Source organism: Sphaerodactylus townsendi, linkage group LG01 (genome assembly GCF_021028975.2).
Source record: "Sphaerodactylus townsendi isolate TG3544 linkage group LG01, MPM_Stown_v2.3, whole genome shotgun sequence".
NCBI lineage: Eukaryota > Metazoa > Chordata > Lepidosauria > Squamata > Sphaerodactylidae > Sphaerodactylus > Sphaerodactylus townsendi.
The window spans coordinates 44,628,367-44,647,214 of record NC_059425.1 but is presented as its reverse complement, the minus strand read 5'-3'; the positions used below and the strand labels follow the sequence as shown (position 1 = coordinate 44,647,214).

The window sequence follows — 18,848 nt, the reverse complement described above, 5'->3', positions numbered from 1 at the left end:
TTGGTATAGTAAGGCGAAGGGGCATTATAACGGAGTAGGCTGTAAGCTCTACGATAGTTAACGTTAAACAGAGAATTAAGATAAGGCATTATTGAGAGTCTATTTAGCATTATTTTACTAAAAATTAGGTTTTTAAGTTTATTGAGGTCGTGTTGCCTCTTGACATCTATAATTCTAACTTTAACAAGATCCCTAGCTCTGTTATAATTCATACTTGTAATTAGTTGCTAGAAAAGTCCATACTATGATAGTTTCTGTAGTGCTGCTCTAAGACACGGGGGAATAAATGTATCAAGCAAGACAAATCTTGCAAGGCCCTTCTGGCAATAGCATAGTCTGAGCATAGTATAGCATAGCATAGCATAGAGAGTGGTATAGCATAGTCTGAGCATAGCATAGTATAGAGAGTGTCCATAATTTTGCCTGTACTGATATTAGTCCAGTCTCTATACGCAATGCAGCGTTCGAAATGTTATTTAGGAGCTGTAGGATGGACCTCAGAAATTTTGATTGGGGATGTTCAAAATTGCAGAGGGAGCCAGTTATGGTGAGTGGTGTACCATAGGATAGTTGCGCCAATGATTTAGCCTTGAATAGTGTGATGGCAGCAGGATGTGACGACCACCTCTATTCCAATAATAATTTCTAATGGCACCAGAGCTTTTAGACGCATTTGCAATAACATATTTAGTATGAGCCGTTCTGAGTCCTGATGATTGAAATACTACACCCAGATATTTGTAGAGTGAGACCTGCTCCAAATTTTTTCCATTTAATTTCCATATCTGGCTTTTAGGTCTAGTAGCGCATACCATCATTTTGTTTTTTTCATAGTTCATTTCTAGCTGATTTTTTCTGGGAAAAAATCAGCAAGGGTCCTTAAGGCTCTTCTCAGGCCAATAGGAATTCTAGAGATAAGGGCCAAATCATCCGCATAAAGAAGTAAAGAGATACTTTTGTCAGCAATTGGGGGGGGGGTATGTGAAAATCTGGGTTATTGAATAAGGCTACCATATCATTGATGTAGAAATTAAATAAGGAGGGGGCCAGGACACAGCCCTGCTTGACACCTCTGCTACTTTTTAATTTCATTTGTTAGATAGCCTTGTGGGTTATATTTAACTTTAATGCTGGTGTTCTCATAGAGAACCCTAATGAGCATTAGTAACCGTTTATCTATGCAATTTTTGGTACTATGCAATTTTTTCCAAAGTATTTCTCTTGAGATTGAATCAAAGGCAGATTTAAAGTCTACAAAGGCCAAGACTTTGTAAAGGGAGGCCCGAGACTTTGAAGAATATTTGGCTATGAGATGGTCCATGACTACACAGTGACCCTGCGTTGAATGGCCCTCTCTGAAGCCCCTCTGTTCTTCTGCTAAATTGTTCCCTTGTTCCAGCTAATCTCTCAATTTCCAACAGAGGTGTTTGGCATATAGCTTGCTAATAGTACTAAGTAGGCTAATGGGTCTGTAGCTCACTGAAATGTTCCTATCACCTTTTTTGTAGATAGGAACGATTACAGCTATTTCCCAGCCCTTGGGGGTTTTTCCTTGCTCTATCTATTGAGGTGAACAGTTTAGTCAGAACTGGGACCCACCAGTCGATATTTTTTCTAATAAGGTCAGGAGGAACAAGGTCAAAGCCAGGGGCTTTCCCATAGTGTAAGGTGTCAATTAACTTGCGCACTTCAGAGGTAGTCACCTCTGGCCAGTTTGGAAGGTGAGTTTTTCTTAGAAATCAGTGTTGATTACAATGAAAATGTAGAAAACAAAAATAAAAGTGAAACTCTAAAATAGTGATATTTAATTATGCTCTACTACATAGAATAAGTATTACAGTTAAAATGAACAGTTTCAGGACAGAGTTATTTAGTTATTATCCAACAGTTAACAATGGGCAGTCTAGTCCAGAGAGGAAGGGGTGGTAGGACTCATCGAACTGACGCAAGCTCGTGCCAATGGGGATGCCCACCTCACCAAATGGCAGATGTGCTGGGGGAGGGGCAAACAGGGCTGCAGGTGGGTGCTGCACTGCTCAGCTGTGTTCAACCTGGAAGTGGCCCCCGACCTCAGAACTGCGCCAGCCTAAACCTGGGCGCTAGCACTGTTACCTGAAAAGATGGAGGTCTCTCCCTTTTAGCATAGGAGAATTAGCAAAGGCAGACCTTAATGGAGCAAGAGGCCAGATAAGCTCAGGATCTTGGCTGTCAACTATTACAAAGATCAGTTTTCACAAGAAATCTGCAGGATAGCAAAGTAAATTCTAACAATGTTATTAAAAAGGTAAAAATAATAAATATACAAGCACACAATAATCAAAGCTGCAGAGCGCACACACAGTCCTAGGATGTATATAGAGTTTATTTATTTATTTTATAATCAGACTTATATACCGCCCTTCCCCCCAAAGGTGTAAAGGATTCAATAGTGTTGATGGTGAAGTAACCTTGAGTGCATTCCACAGCCCGGGCGATAGGCCAGATGCATCGGCGGAGACTTTATCTCTGCGCGGGAGATGAAGCCTCTGTTCCCATGGGAAGCAGGAAGGGGGGATGGGGTGACTGGTATTATAACCTGTGCTTCTGGCGGGAAGTGTCATTCCCTGCTACCGCGTACTTGAGCTTCTAAGATGTTCAATAAATGGACTTCTTTACTCCCAAAAGCCTTTTATTTCTGCTGCCTATGGAATTCTTTACATTGTGGCAGGAATCGTATCCATCTATATTCCTGTGCAGTGGACCCGGTCTCTATGGCGAGAGGTTGAATTTACTGCGAAGGTGCGGTAGTCTCAAAGAGGGCTCCGAATCTTTCCCTTCTGGATCTGGAGGAACCAGCAGGGAGAACGGCCTCGCTGGTGGCTCTTCCCCAGCCCCTCGTGATCAGCACGAAGCCTTCCTTTACTCCGCTGGAACGGGACGGACACCCACTATGAGTCGCTTAGCTGTCTGGCGGATCGAAGCCAGGATCGGATTCTACCCGCTTTCGCTGGGATTACAAACCCAGATGCAACTCCGTCACGGAGGAGACGGGTTTGACCACCTTCATGCGGCAACCTTAGGAGTCCATTGAACGATTCTGACTCGTATTTGCGGATGTTCTAAAGAACCAATCGGCACAGCATCAGTCTGGCCCAAAGGACACCGGACAACCTGGAATTGGGAGGGGTATCCGTTCGGGCCTCCCCAATCGACCCCCCCCATCTCGGCCAGCTGCATCACACCTGAGGTGCCTCGGGAGCCACCGTGGCTGGGCGGGCGGCTACGGTGTCTCCGGGATGCCTCGCCTAGACGCATCGGTAAGAGTCCGGCGAAAGCCCGCGCTCCTAGCCAGACCGCTTCCTCTCCATCGAGGGAGGACTGGGATGAGAAGTGGACTGCGAGAAGCCCAAGCGCATGGGAACCGGAACGCCAGCTATGGGAGGAGAGCGGGTAACAGTTGCAGCAAGAGCTAAAACCCGCAGAGGGACCGGGAACAGCAACGCAAAGAAGTCCAGCTCGAAGTTGACCGTACAAAGACGCTTCCAACGCATTGGCCAATATGCCCAGAATCGACTGTGTCCATGATAAAGTCCTGGAACACTCCAGACTGATTTACAACGGTAACGCTGAAGCGCTCAGGTCCCATGCGACGCAAAAGTGAGCTCACTGGAATTTTAAACGGGACCTTAACTGGCTAAATTGAACCAGAAAAGGCTGCTTTGCATGCTAATTCAGGATGTAATTGCCTCGCAAGGAGAGTGGGATCTGGCTGCGCTTGGAGAGGGAACCAAGGAGGCAGCAGACCGGAAGCCCCAAGTTGGAGTTCTTATGTTATTGATCATGCCGGGCGCCTAGGGGCCAATACCGCACTGGTCCTGCCACCCAAACGCCAGCTGCACCGCCAGCGCTCGGATTCGCCCCTGCATAACAGCTGCCTGCTCCAACCCGTCAACCCGCTAACCACCTCCCCAGCAGGCACCAAGAGCCGCCGAACGGGCTACTTATCACCGATACCAGCCTCGCTTTGATGGGACCGGCTTCCAAACTTCCTACTTCATCTTGCAACCAATGCACACTTGGAAGACTATGATGATCTATACCGGGTCTGAACGCTGAAAATAATGGACATCGGCTCGTCCTGGATGGGGCAGCAGCCGACTGGTTCGCGGACTGTTTTGGGATTTACAGGATGAGGACTCTCGCGACAGTGCCCGCGATTCCTCCAAGCTTTAAGAGCGCCATTAAGATCCAGGGCGCCGGTGAATGAAGCTTATCCGCGACCATCAAAACCATCCAGCAAGGTAACCGCCTCGCTTGCAGAATTTGTCCGGTGAATTTTCAGGCATGGGCTGCTCGACTTCCTCCTGAGTGGCCTGGAACGCATGAAATGCATTCTCGGATGCTGTGGACAGCAAGCTACTTGAAACGGTGTGTTTTTACCTGGCCCCTGCATCATTGGCGGATTGGATCCAGTTGGGGTCCCAAGTGGCGCCTGCTTGGAATATCGCTGCCAAGGAGGTCACTTCCCACGCTCTAAACCACTACTGTGTCCACTCAAGTCAAGCCCAGCCGCCCTACCGAAACTAATTCTCCTCCCGGATCACTGCCGCCGACTCTGGTTGTAATTCTACTCGCGAGGGCTGGTAGGTCATCTAGCCGCCAACTGTCCCAAGAAACAAAACCACCCACTCCTAGCTCACAAGACCCGCCTGCCAAACCACCACGCAAGAGGAAACAGGGTCAGCTTCTCCCACTGGCTGGGTCTAAAGCGTGACCGGCTACACCCAGAGTGGGAGGGGGAAGCAGCTATTTGCCTTTCTTCAGCCCCCCATGGACATGGGCCCACTCTGACGCGTGGAGTGAAGGCAGCGCTTCCCATTACTGTTCAAGCATTTCGGCCAACCCTCATGAACACACTTTCGTGATTATAAAGCCTCGCCCTTGTGGGATTCCGCTGCCCCACTGCTTAATGCGCCCCAGGTGGCAGAGGAGTCAGGTCTGGACCAATTCCACTGGCTAAGCCCCATACCATTCACTCCAAATGGACGGCAGCTCCCCTCGAAACGGCTGGACCGCCCAGTTCAAAACACACAGCCGGTTCTCCTCCTCGCTATACCGGGTCTCATTGGGAGAAAATTAGTTTCCATTTACCAGTGGCCAAACACTCAGTTTTGGGCATGCCTTGGTTGTTGTTACGAACCAAAAAATTCATTTGGAAAGAAAGGATCCTAGAATTCACTGACCCTCCCTCTGCGTGAACACATGAATTGGGAAGAAAAAACCTAACGCCTCCCGACACACCCCTCTCTGGCTTCCCAGTGATTGTCTCCCGATTCTATTGGCATCCCAATCTGGCTATCAAGATCTAGCCAGAGTTTTTTCAGGAGCAGGAATGTGATCAGTTGCCACCCCACAGAGACACTGACTGTAAATTGTCATACAACCAGGGGCGAACTACCCAAGGTAGAATTCACCGTGATGAGTCCTAGGAGGAGAAGGAACTTCTGCGGCCTTCTTAGACAAGAACCTTGCTCTCAAGGGTTTCTTATATCGGGCGGCTACCAAACACTAATAACACGCCGTTCCGCTTTGCTCTGTCAAAGAAAGATGGCCCTTAAGCTACTTGGCACAGATTATCGAGGTTCAACAGCGGTCTCCTGTCCAACAAATATCCTTTGCCTTGATCAAGGACCTTTAGACGCACTCCGGCAAAGGACGCATTTTACTAAATTGGACTTGAGAGAAGCTTACCACAGAGTCAGAATTGCTGAAGGATATGAACACCTGACCGCGCTTAACACAAAGTTTGACAGTTTGAATACGCACAATGCCATTCGGGTTAAGTGGGCCTCTGGCTTTCATGGTTCTTTATTAATGAAGTCGCGATTTACTGTACAAGGGAGCTGTTGTATACTTAGATGACGCTTTTTAATTCTACTCAAACGCATAGAAGAGCATGAAATATTGGTTCGAGAGGTGCTAAACGCTGTTTGACAACTCTCTTGCCAAACTTCCAAATGCTGCTTTTCACTGTGACTCCATTGACTCATTTGGTTACCGATCTCACCGAGGGCTTAAAAATGGATCCTGCTAAAATTGACGCAGTCCTCCAATGGCCTGCCCCACCAACCGCAGCGAACTCCAGTCGCTTTGGTTTCTTTGCTAATTTCATCGCGGATTTATACCCCAATTTGCTGAACTGACTCTCTCCTCTCACAGACCTCTCTTACGCACTAAGGGTAAGGATCCACCGTCCGCCAAGCCCGGGGCCCCTTTCTGGTCTGAAAAAAATGTCAAACAGCCTTTGAACTATTAAAATCTGGCGCTACCACCGCAACCTATCCTAAAGCACCTCCTGACCCGGATCTCCGCTTAGTTCACGGGACGCCTCGGACAAAGCACTTGGGGCAGCCCTGTTGCAGAAAAAAAAAATAAAAGATGGTAGACTGGTTCCGCGGTGCTTATTTGTCTAAAAAATTCTCTGGTGCCGAACTCAACTGGACTGTAGGTGACAAAGAGACCGCGCCATCAAAGCAGCACTCTCCACTTGGCTTTCACTGGCTGGAGGGGCTAAACATCCCTTTCAAGTTTGGTCGGATCATAAAACCTGGCAGCTCTTTCCACTTCCAAGTGTCCGCAAAACAAACTCTGCTGGGCCGACTTCTTTTCTCGCTTCTCTTTACAGTCCATTTTTCCCTGGGAAAACCAACAACAAACTGGCTGACGCTACCGCCAATTGGGAGGGGGGGTGAGCTGCCTTACGGTGACATTCCACGCGACTGTGTTCTTTCCTCCCGGTTGGGCCAAGGTCACTGACCAAACGCCCACTTCTCCTCCTCACTCTCGCTCCCAGTCTCGCCTCCTCCTTTCCCCTGCGGGAATTGCGAGGCGGGCTGCGTTCTGCTCCAGCCGGGCCGTAAGGGACCCCAACCGCGCTTTGGAGAATGGACATGAGGGGGAATGCTGGTACGCGCCTCCAAGCAGGTTCTGAAGTTTCGCCACCATGCCCGCCTCGGCTGGGGCATTTTGGCTTTCTTTGAAAACTCCACTTGGCCCCGGGCCGGGCAGTTCTGCGGGCGCACGCGCAAAGACATTGAGGTATTACATTAAAGGCTGCTCGGTTTGTGCAGAAGCCAAAACTATCCCGAAAGCCCCATGGACTATTGCAACTTCCCGGTAGCTTCGCCTTGGAAGTCATCTCCATGGGATTTCATTACAGATTTGCCCGAAAGTCATGGCAACACGTTTAAGTGGGTGGTGGTAGACTTATTCTAAGCAAGCCCATTTTATTCCATGTGCTTCCATCCTCCGGCCTCTAAGTTGGCACGGCTGTTTATTCAACATGTTTACCGCCTATTCCACTAAGTATAGTGGTCTCAGACCAAGGCCCCACCCATCCCAAAGTTCTGGAAAGCGCTTTTTAGTTGTTAGTCACTGCCGCCGCCAGCTTCTACCACGCTCAAAGTGACGGGCGAGACGGAGAGAACTTAACAGAACCTAGAGCAGTATTTACTGCTTGTTACACCAACTACCACCACCAAGACAATTACGCTGAAGCTTATTCCGCTTATGGAGTACTACAACAATGCGGTTCATAGTAGTACTAAGAAAACCCCCCTTTGAAATTATTGTGTCTGGTCGCTTCCCTTCCTCACCAAGCACAACTACCCGCAGCTGCCTTTGACCCTGGTGAATTTCAATAATGGATTTTATCCTAGTCGAGGGATGAAGTCGGTCCAAATCACTTTTACAACAAGCAAAGGACTCCCAAAACTGGTAAGCGATAAACACCGGGATTTCATGTGGGCTCCTGGTGTATTTTATTCACAAAAAATCTCAGGGACGTGCATAAATTCTTCCAAACTTGGCAAGAGATTTGTGGGACCCTTTCAAATTACTTTCAGCGTGATTAATGATGTCACTGCCTTAGATTTGCTCTAACTCTTAGTGTAACATTCCATCCTGTCTTCATTCCAGTTGTTTCAAGGAGGCTCCTGCCCATGCTCTGGTACGACTCGGGCCGAGAGGCCCTCACCGACTATTATTGATGGCTACAAGTACCTGTCTAAATTGACGCTTGGTCCTGACTCTCGGGCTTTAATCGCGAACGCTTGCAATATTTAGTTTCTTGGGTGGGATATTCCTCTGGGTATAATCAATGGGTCTATTCCGAAAACATTGAAGCCCCCCCCACATATTAAGTTAAGCTTTCCACCGCCTCTTCCGCGACAAACCTGGGGGAAGGGGGCCTTCTTTAGGGGAGGCAGGAGTGTAAAGGGATTCAATAGTGTTGGATGGTGAAGTGTCCTTTGAGTGCATCTCCCACAGCCCAAGGACATATGGCCAGGATGCATCGGGCGGAGGACTTTATCTCTAAGTGCTGGAGATGTAGTTCTGTTCCCATGGGAAGCAGGAAGGGGGGATGGGGTGACTGGTATTATAACCTGTGCTTCTGGCGGGAAGTGTCATTCCTGCCACTGCGTGTACTTGAGCTTTCTAAGATGTCTTAATAAATGGACTTTTACTCCCAAAGCCTTTTATTTCTGCGTCTATGGAATTCCTTACAAAAGGGCTCTGGGGAATAGGCTTGGAAAAGCAGAGGGATTTGAGAATTGAAAGGGCAATATTATCTGATCCTGAAGGGGAATGGTCTGATGAACAGAGCCTATACTCTGTCTCAGCAAAAGATCTCAGATTTTTTAATTCATCCACCACCACTTCCAGGACCACCTTCCTTGCAGAATGCTCCCATTGGGTCCTAGTGCCTAGTGTCCCCTCAACCTAAACACCCAGCCGGGCCGGCTTGACAGCGACTTCAATGCTCTGCTCTTCCGCTGGTCGGGAAACAGCCTCCCCAACAGATCTGGACCTTCTCCATCAAGGCCCTATCCTGCACCCTCAACCTCACTGGTATCATCTAACCACCTGGAAATTAAGAGGTCAAAGCTTCATCATATGAGATAATCCCCAGAGGTGGTGAACACTATCCAGGCTGCCGGATGCCCTGCTTCCATTAGAATTTATAACTCGATATGGAAGGCGTCCGCCAGATGGTCCTCTAGAAATGCATAAATCTGAAAAGGCTGAATATTGCCTCTATTCTGCAATTGTTACAGGATGGCTATACCTCAGGGTTCAAATCATCCACCTTAAGAAGACAGGTGGCTGCCCTGGCAACTATGTTACCAGCCTATAAAGGCAACCCTGTCTCTCAACATCCACACATCTTGAAGTTCTTGAAGGGAGTTGCACAGTTAAACCTGTCACAATACCACAGATTTCCAACCTGGAATCTTCACACAGTGCTCTCAGCCTTAACCAGACCCATCCTTTAAGCCAATCAAACATATCTCTTTAAAGTGGCTGAGGATGAAGACTTTGTTCTTGGTGGCCATCACCTCAGCCACAGGGTTTCTAAGCTGGGAGCCCTGTCAATTCAACCAGAGTGCTATATCATCCACAGGGGCAAGGCTGTATTATGCACAGACCTGACTGTCAAACCTAAAGCCGCCAGCAGGTTCCATTTAGCTCAGGAGTTTTCTTTACCTTCCTTGTGTCCTCACCCTAAGGAAAAGGCATGGCACACCCTAGTTGTCAGTAGAGCCACCAAGGTTGTTCTCAGGAGGACTCAGGAGCTTAGAAAATTGCAATCTTTATTCATTTCTGTTAGTACAACTAATGGTGGGCAGGGGGTGTTTGGAAATATGTCCAAGGTTTCCATTAATTCCACCTTGAAGGCATGCATCTCAGAGGCTTGTAGAGAGCAGAAATTACAGATTCCACCAGGCACCACTGCACACTCAATTAGAAGTTCTGTGATGAATGCTGCCCTGAATAATCGTGCATCAGTGGAAGAAATCTGCAAGGTTGCTACAGGGGCCACTATATCTTCATGAAACACTATAAGTTACATGTTTACTCCTTGGCAGATGCAGCCTTTAGTAGAAAGGTGCTGCAATATCTGTTGGAAGAATATATTATGACCCACCAGTTTTTTTCAGGGACACTGCTCAGGAGGTCCCACCTGCAAGATGTCCTCCTGATTCAGTGGAGAACGGTCTGTTGGATACTCTCTGTGAAGGATCCTTCTCCATTGAAGACAGGAGGACATCTTGGCCCTCCCTGATCATCTTCTATTGTTCCATACATACAGATCTGTAGCTATTTTCTGATAGTTAACTTAAATCTCTGAGTGTCTTCAATCCTCTCTTGTTCTTTCCTATTTTTATTGAATATTACTCATTTAATACTTGTTACACGTTAGTTAAGGGTAGATTATTCTATTGAAAGTCATCAAACTGAGGAATGTGACTCCTGCCAGGAAACAGGAAGTTGAAGAAAATTATTCCTGCCTCCTTATTGGAAGGACTGGGAACAGTCCTCCTGACTTCAGTGGAGAAGGATCCTACATTGTGAATATCCAATGGACCATTCCCAGCTGAAGGGATTGTTTTACCTTTAATCTCTTCAGGAAGGGATGAGGCAGGTTTTTTGCAGGGTGTTGAAGTTGAGGGCAATTATTAAGCTGGTTTTCCCATTAAACTGAAAGGTGGTGCCACAGGACAGAAATTAGCAATGAGTCCTGCGTTGACTCTCAAATTTCAGTCGCAGTCCAGCAATAACCCGTGATACAACCCATATTGTAAAGCACACCACAGACTGCACATTCAAAAAAAGCACATTACAAAAGCATGCAACAGCAGGGTTCTAGTCTCATTTGTGGGAAGTACAACATGTGCATTGATTCTAAAGACTCTGCCTTATAGCCAGTGTGTTAAAAAAATTCTTGAGGCAATGTGTTGCATAGTTTTCTGAGAGGAACAGGGATATCCAATGAGAGGCAAGCATTAGGAATTTGTTCTCAGTACAGTTGGAAATACTAGTTACCTCTCCCAATTGTGATATGGTTGTGTTCCATGTCAAATGGCTGCCCAGATGACAGTGCTGACTCTGGGCAGTTGGGAACCTTATCGGGTTGGCATCCTGGCATCTGACCAGCTTCATTGATCTAGTGCCAGCAATACCTCCATTTTCTAAGAAAACGTACTATCCTCCGTAGTACTGATTGTAGCTGTTGGGCTTCACTGAACTAGGTATAAAAAGAGCTGAGATGTTACCACACAAATCGCTTCTCTTCCCTCTTCCTTTCATAAAGAACAGAACCCCTTTACCACTAAGGGCAGTTTTGCTGGACTAGTTAAAAAATCAAGACCATAATTGTAGACAAGGTGGCCTAAGGATGGCAACCAGAAATGAACTTCAGCTTTGTAAGATCTGACTCTCTTTTAAGAGTGCTCTTTGGGAACAAGAAACTGTCTGTCTGCCTCTCTCTCTTGATGATGAAATCCACATAGCATAGGGGATTCAGTGCACATGTTTTAACAGTCTCTATTTAGCAAGGGTAGTCCCAATTTTGGGGAATTGTTTTTAATAAAACATTGTCCTTCTCTTTGCCTCTTAAGAGACCATGATAATGTGGGTAATACTGAAGTTCTAATTCTTCCAAGTTTAGCTGCATCGCCAGAGGTCTTACAGCTCACTTTGCCAGTAGGCTTGTATCAAGGGACGCCAGAATTCCCCAAAATTCTTTGAGTTGAATTAATGTTGCATAATTTCCCTTTCTCTTGAAGTCAGTGAGGTCATTCTTGGCAAGGTGTCCATCACTGATGCTGACTGTCAGCGAGCAAAGGAGTACAAATCCGCATGCCTACTTTAAGGTCATCTATGGTCGAATCCCCACTTGAAATTTGCACGCAGATCCAAATTTGCACGCAGATCATTGTGAAACTGTGTCCTCTTCATCGGAGTTTCTCCCTCCCCACCGCAGCGAACACACAGCAGACACACCCGGTTGCAGAACTCTTAGCAATCCCCACTACCAGGCTAGCTCGCTTTGCTGGTCTCCCCTGATTGGCTGGCGTGCCTTGATGGGGCAGGACCTTTTCCCACTGCGGAAACGTACCTTGTAGGGGTGTGATAAAAAAAACCAGCGTGTAAAAGTTTAACGTTTAACTGTTTGACTGTGCAAACAGTTAATCATTACCTGTGTAAACCATGAACAATTCAAAGTTATGCATTTGAATGTTTAATGTTTGCATCCCCTTCTGCTTGCAATTGCAAAAGCAGAAATGAAACCAAGGAAAGGCTGCGTGTGCATCACAGTGCTGATTGGTTGCCCAAATTCTGTGTCACACTCCAGGGCAGGAAACAAGTCAGGGTTTCAACCCTCATCCCTCCCCTCAGATCAGCTCTGAACCATGTTAATGGGGTCTATGCCAGTTGCAACCAGGTCCTGCTGGAAAGCAGATTAACGGGGAGAACGAGCGCCAGAAACGGAATCTGCCACGCAAGCAATGGGGAGGTCGTCCCTCAAACCTGGTTAGTTTGTGTTCTGAAACCTGGCTAAGACGGTAGTGGGGATTCGACCCCGGTATCTAGCCTCTGGCCTAAATACAATTTCTCCAGAGATACTGAAGTCACATATAGAGTGGTGGGCACCTCTTTTGGCCAATCTATTCACCCAAATCAATGACTCAGGCCTCATTCCTAAGTCTTGGCTATCTGCAGTCATTGTACCTATCTATAAAAAAGGTGACCCGTCGGATCCTGCCAATTTCAGCCCAATTAGTTTGACATCAGTCATTGGGAAAATATATGCAAAGACACTTCTACCCAAACTACAGGCCTGGATGATTCATCAGAACATCATTGGCCCAGAGCAAATAGGCTTCACGAGGGGGAAATCCACGTTAGACCATGCTATGCTTCTTACGCATTTGGTTAATAAATACTCCAAAAGTCCAAGAAGCAAACTTTAAGCTGCCTTCATTGATTTGAAGGCAGCTTTTGACACAGTCTCTAGAGAACGTCTTTGGAATAAATTGGCTATACAAGGAATAGACAATAAACTTCTTTTTCTAATCAGGCAACTTTATATCAACACAAACTGCAGAGTTAAGTGCTCACATGAAGGTCTCATGACTGATTCTATTTCTACCTCTAAAGGTGTGAGGCAAGGCTGTGTGTTAGCACCAACCCTTTTCAATTTATTTTTGAGTGACCTTCCATCAGCCTTATTGGAAATTAACAACCATGCCCCTAAATTAGGCTCAAGGCATATTCCAATACTTCTATATGCTGATGATACCGTCCTTCTATCTCGCTCAAAAGTTGGACTTAGTCGACTGCTGAATAGATGTGGGCAGTACTGTACAGATAATGGACTAGTCATCAATTATCAAAAGACCAAGATTTTGATCTTTGCCAAACAATACAAAAAACATAACTGAACAATTAATAAAGTGCCAGTGGAGCAGGTTAACCAATATAAATATCTTGGAATTACATTTTCTTATAACCTCTCCTGGTTACCCCACAAAAAAGCTGCTATTGCAGCTGCTACCACCAGTTATTCTGCCATTGCACGCTTCTTTTATGGAAAGGGTCACTCCCTTGTCCCAGCAGCACTAAAAATCTTTAACTCTAAAATAGAAGTGCAGTTACTTTATGGAGTACCTATCTGGCTCCAAGCAGTTGACGATTCCTTGAATACTGTCCAATCCAAATTTTTCCGTAAAATTATGGGCCTGCCAAATTGTGTACCGTATGTGGCCCTCTGTTTAGAACTGGGCCAAAATTCATTAGTTTATAGGGTTTGGTTGAGAGCCTTTAAATTTTGGCTTTGCCTGCATTTCTCGCACAATGATTCACCTACTTTTGTCTGATACTAAGGCTAATCCATGGTTCTCTCTGATCGAAAGAAAGATTGAATCACTTGGTATATCTCTTGATTCACTTTTCCCGCTATCTAGTTCAGAATCCTACAACTTTTTAAAACAAAAATTGTTGGAAAGCGAATGGATTAATTTAATTAGGGCTGCTATGAAAACTTGTTCACCCTTACATCTTTCAATACCCCTATATCAAAACAGGATGGCTCCCTATTTGTATTTTTTGACTAATCCTATGCAGAGAAGAGCCCTCACACTTGCTCGCTTCAATGTTTTCCCCTCCGCTTTATTGCGTGGTAGATTTAACAACTTGGAAATGAGCGAAAGGGTGAACAACAAATTGAAACATCAACTGCTTTGCTGCCCTAAATTTGCTAATATCAGATCAAAATATTCCAATATTCTTTCTAGGATACCTAGTGAAATGGGAGAATCAGGTAGACTCCCTTTCCTTCTGGACAATTCTGACAATGAAACTTGTGAATTGGTAGCACGATTTTTACTGGAGGTGATGCACAATCAATAATTTATATTCCATCTTAAACCTTTGTATTTGTGTACCTTTTATCTCAGGTTTTTTATTGTATTATGATTATTGTATTATGATTATTTGCCAAATAAAGGCTTATTATTATTATTATTATTATTATTATTATTATTATTAAATTGTTATTATAGACCCAGGTATCTTCAGATTTCAACCTGCAGAGAAATTGACACGACTTTAATGCCACTTTAGCCTGCAAAAGTTCGCATAGATGTCCGCCTCCAGTCTCCGCTTGCAGAGAACAAGCTTGGCTAAAACAGCAGGTCGTTTCTGAACAGTGTCTATACTAGTTATTGCAGGACCTTGAATTGAACAATTTGCCTCACTGATGGCCAAGCCAAGAATGAACTCTTCCCTGTCAAACTGTTTTGAGCGGACTTTTTATGAAACCATTCTAGACTCTGCAACAAGGTAATGGGGATCACTGAACGTTACCTATCTGCAGCAGCATCCCATGCCACCCTACACATTTTTGGAGTAAAACAATACCTTAAACATATAATTTGAGATTAAGTATTTTTTCGCTCACAAAATATTTTGTTCGTTCCAAAGTAATAGGAAGGAAATGGAGGAGAAAAATTGCGTTCGGTTCACGGACCCCCTGAAACCCACTCATAGAGAACAGGTAAAAATCCCTAACATACGTGGATGACACAGGATAAAATTCCTCTTATTGTAATAAAATACGACACTTCCAAACTTTCTGCAGAGATTCTTTCAATTGCGTAGAAAACACACCTCCTTCTTCCTTTGACGGGCAGTTCTGCATTTGTTTTCTTTTGAACTCTCCTAGCGTCGGACTCCAAAGCCGCCACTTCCTTCTCCGCTCCGCAAGGGACGCTGTGAAAAGCATTAAGCATTTTTTCCCCTTCTCCCTCTAATGAAAACACTTCAGCCAAGGACTCGGTTTTCCTCTAGTAATGTCTGTACGTTTCCACTGAGACTCTCACTTCCGCGCTGAAGGAAACGGGGCGGAGTAAAAAAGGGAAACCAAGCAAAGGAAAGAGAAAAAGAAAAGGTAGGGGAGGAGGAGAGTAACCACGATCAGAACTGCGCATGTTCTGTTGCGGTTCGCGCCAACTGCGCACGCGCGGGCGGTTGTAACCGTCAGGGCAAGGAAAGAACTCCAAGAGTTCAAAGCCAAGCTCGGGACCCCGCCCCTCCTCCCTGAGTAACCGTCGCTCTCGTGCCGCTGGCCGGGTGACGTCCGTGTCTGTGGCCTCCCAGTCCCCGACGTGTCCGGGCGAAGATGCCGGGTGTCTTCTCCCGGACCGGCTCTGGCGGTGAGTGAGACAAGGCCGGGCCGGGCGGCGAGTAACCGAATAAGGGATGTCGCCGCCGCCCCGCGACGCTGGGTCCTGCCGCTGCCGCCCCCGGCGGCTCCCGCTGCTTCGGCTCTCCTCAGGTTCCGGGTGTCGCCCGCCGCCGCCACCTCTCCGGGCCCAGGGACGACGTCGGGCTCGCCCCCAGGAGTGACTCCCGTCGTTTCCCCTCACCGGGGACGGGACGGAACAAGCAGGATGCAGGCGCCGCCGCTACAGTACGAGTTTTTCAGCGAAGAGAATGCGCCCAAGTGGCGAGGGCTGCTTGTGGCCGCTCTTAAAAAGGTGAGGCGGAGAGCGAGCGCTGCGGGCCGAGGGGGGGGGAGGGGGTGGCTGGGCGCCCCTCCTCCCCAGAAGGGCGCTGATTCTAAAAAAGGATCCTGAGGTGCAGGAAAGGAGGTGCGGTGCCTTGTTCGTTTGTGTGTATGCGGAGAATAAGGTCATCAATGTGGGCATTCCCCGATCAGTGCTGATACTCCCATTGAGGTAGGGCTGTCAACATTCACTGGCGCATTCCTGATTTCTCAGACACTTAATCACTTAAACTTCATTTGCATATGAATGTTGTCGTTCCCTGTGATATATTGCCTTGGAACGTCAGTATAGCAGGTAAGGATTGAAGGGCCTCAGGCCAAATCTTCTGCCTCCCCCCCACCCTTGCTATCGTGAAGGCAAAACAAGTATGAGGGAAGTGTGGCAACAGAACTTGTGGAAGCAGAGGATTTGGGGTGGTGGCTGTCCTAGCAACCTTTCTAAAATTGGTTCTCTAGCAAGTCGAGTTCCTGGACCTGACTGTGAGTACCAGGTGTATGGGAGACATGAGTTGTACGTAAATTAAGTTTACAAGATGATAATTAAATGAAGCAGGAATGCAAAACCTAGTATGAGAGAGCGCTCAGTTAAAAAGAATATGAGGGTCTGCCATGCAGCGTTTTCTTTTGTACAACTTCAAGCGCCACTGTCATGTTAGCTCCAGGTGTAAGAAAGGGCGGTTTCAGAATGGTTCAGATAATACTGCATTTTGGGCAAATGTATTGTTAGTGTAGGATGGCGATTTTTTAGGTTACACAGAGTTTTACATTCAAGCTGGAGCATTATGAGTCATTCAGGCATACTTGCTTGTATGAAGAGAAGGCTTGTGTAATTTGCTGTTGTGCTGAAATCCCTTTACTGTTTATTGATTTACTTTTATTTGCAGTCTGCCTTTCTTGCTGAGACTCAAAGTAGATTACAAAATCTTTAAACAACATAATAAAAACTCTGAGACATAACATACCATAAACAATGTGAAAGAGGTAAAATGAGCCAGTGAAAACTTGATAATATGTACAATAGACAGACTAATAGGCTGCTATTTAACTATTGCTACAGCTGTTTGGATCTGTATGTTTTGTTCCTGCTGTTTTGAGTTAAGTAACTAAGCTCATGTTTCACAGGAATCCATCAAGTGAGTTGTTCTTTTGAGAGGTATAAACTATTCATGTTGTTAAGCTAATTTTAAAGTAAACCAAAGCTTTCCATTCATAGATAAGCAGCTTTGAGAGCTCGTGAGCATTATTGAGATATATCCAGTCCATAGGACTTAATTGGGATGAGGATGGAATCTCTCCTTGACAAGTGATCTTAGATTTGGAACTTAATTTATCCCTTGGTCCTGTGATCCATTTGTAGTTAACGGTTTTTACCTAACCAAGTTACTGTTATCTGATGGGCGTAAGCCAAGTTGTAAGTAAGTTACATTGTGTAGATGAAGTTGACTTCAGTTCTCCCAAAGTACTGAGTCAGTGATTATATTGTTCAGTAGCAGAGGTAAGAAATGAAACACGTCCATAATACCTAGCTTCATATTGAATGGGCAGTACACACTTAATTTCCTTATTGAGGGTAAACATTTTAATATCTGGTCTACAAGTTCTTCAATGTGAACTTGTACCTCTGCATCAGTATTTTGAAGCAAGACAATGAAATTTAGTCAGAATCTAAAGAGTCTTCATTTGAATTGAAAACTAATTTTGCCCGAACATTCTACATTCCTACAGGTAGTATGCATGAAGTGGGGTGCCTGGTACTTGCATTGTGCACTTAAACTTAACCTAAGTTGAGAAAGTGATAGATCTAGTTCAGGGATGCATTCTAATTGTGGAATTTAAATTAAATGACAGCATTGTAAAATATACTTGTGCTTGTTGCAGCAACATATATTCTCTCTTTGTTTATCTTGTTATTTATAACTCCTTTCTTCCATACAGTGAGAAATAGAACCTTTTAAGCGCACACACACACACACACCCCTCCGCCTTTGTCATAATTGACATTGGGTGCTGGAGAAAAAACTTATGCTAGAAAGCTTTAAGGCCTGATACAGAATCAATCTTTCTGATCTTCCAACCACATTAGCATGTGCTGTTCTCCCCACTCATGTGAAAATTCCCCCTTTCTCTTTCTGGATTTAATCACTGATAATTTTACCAGGGTTTGCAAGTCATCTTCTGAATACTGTCACTTTAATTTGCATCTGTGACAACTTTACATTTTCCATTATTGTAATTGCAGTCTATAAATTAACACAATGGCTTTATTTGATACTTTATCATAGAACATACAATAAGTTGTCTCGCCTTGATAACAGAATGTTCACTACTGTGGTATACTGTCTTCATTGAGAAGTGAAATCAAAAGCTTTCAAATTTATTTATTTTATATTTTGCATTTCTATCCCGTCAATCTCCCAAGGGACTTGAGGCGGCTTACATGTATAAACATAACAAATACAATAGTATAAAAACAATACAAAAATATAAACATTAAAATAGCTGTGGAGTTTTCTGTTTTATATAAAATGTGATCTTTTTGTGTGTGTACATTATTACTTGTAATCGAAATACATTGGGAGATTAGAGCTTTGAAGGGTGAGGAAAAAGTTGGGGCTTCCCCCCTCCTTTTTTTGAAATTTTTTTTGAAGTACTGAAAAAACTCCTTTTTCAGTGAGTGAAATGCTTTGAAAGACAAGGTAGACGTATGCCACTCTTAAATCCAAGATGTATTTCTGCACCTGGAAAGCTAGCCAGTCTTCATGAGAGGAGCATGCAGGGTTTTCATTGCTTCCCAACAATTGCATGCTGTCTGTGGTCCATTTCCTTCCGCGCTGGAAAAGGAGCAATAGTTGAAGGAATATTGAGAGGCAGTTGTTGAGAGAATGTACTTACTGTGACTGAAGACTGTGGAATTATAAAGTCAAAAGAGTTGGTAAGAGGGGCTTTTAAAAAAACT

At 45.3% G+C, this 18,848-nt stretch overlaps 1 protein-coding gene across 2 annotated transcripts in view; it reads left to right on the top strand.

The window, feature by feature from the left end:
- Nucleotides 1-15,289: 15,289 nt before the first annotated feature.
- SOS1 (SOS Ras/Rac guanine nucleotide exchange factor 1) overlaps nt 15,290-18,848 on the top strand; it is a 59,900-nt gene continuing 56,341 nt past the window's right edge. The window contains exon 1 of one of the 2 annotated variants that reach the window (XM_048481847.1): nt 15,290-15,863. In XM_048481847.1, coding sequence (XP_048337804.1) covers nt 15,777-15,863 — 87 coding nt within the window. In that variant the 5' untranslated portion in view covers nt 15,290-15,776. The remainder of the gene's footprint in view (nt 15,864-18,848) is intronic. The other variant, XM_048481855.1, reaches the window with a different exon arrangement.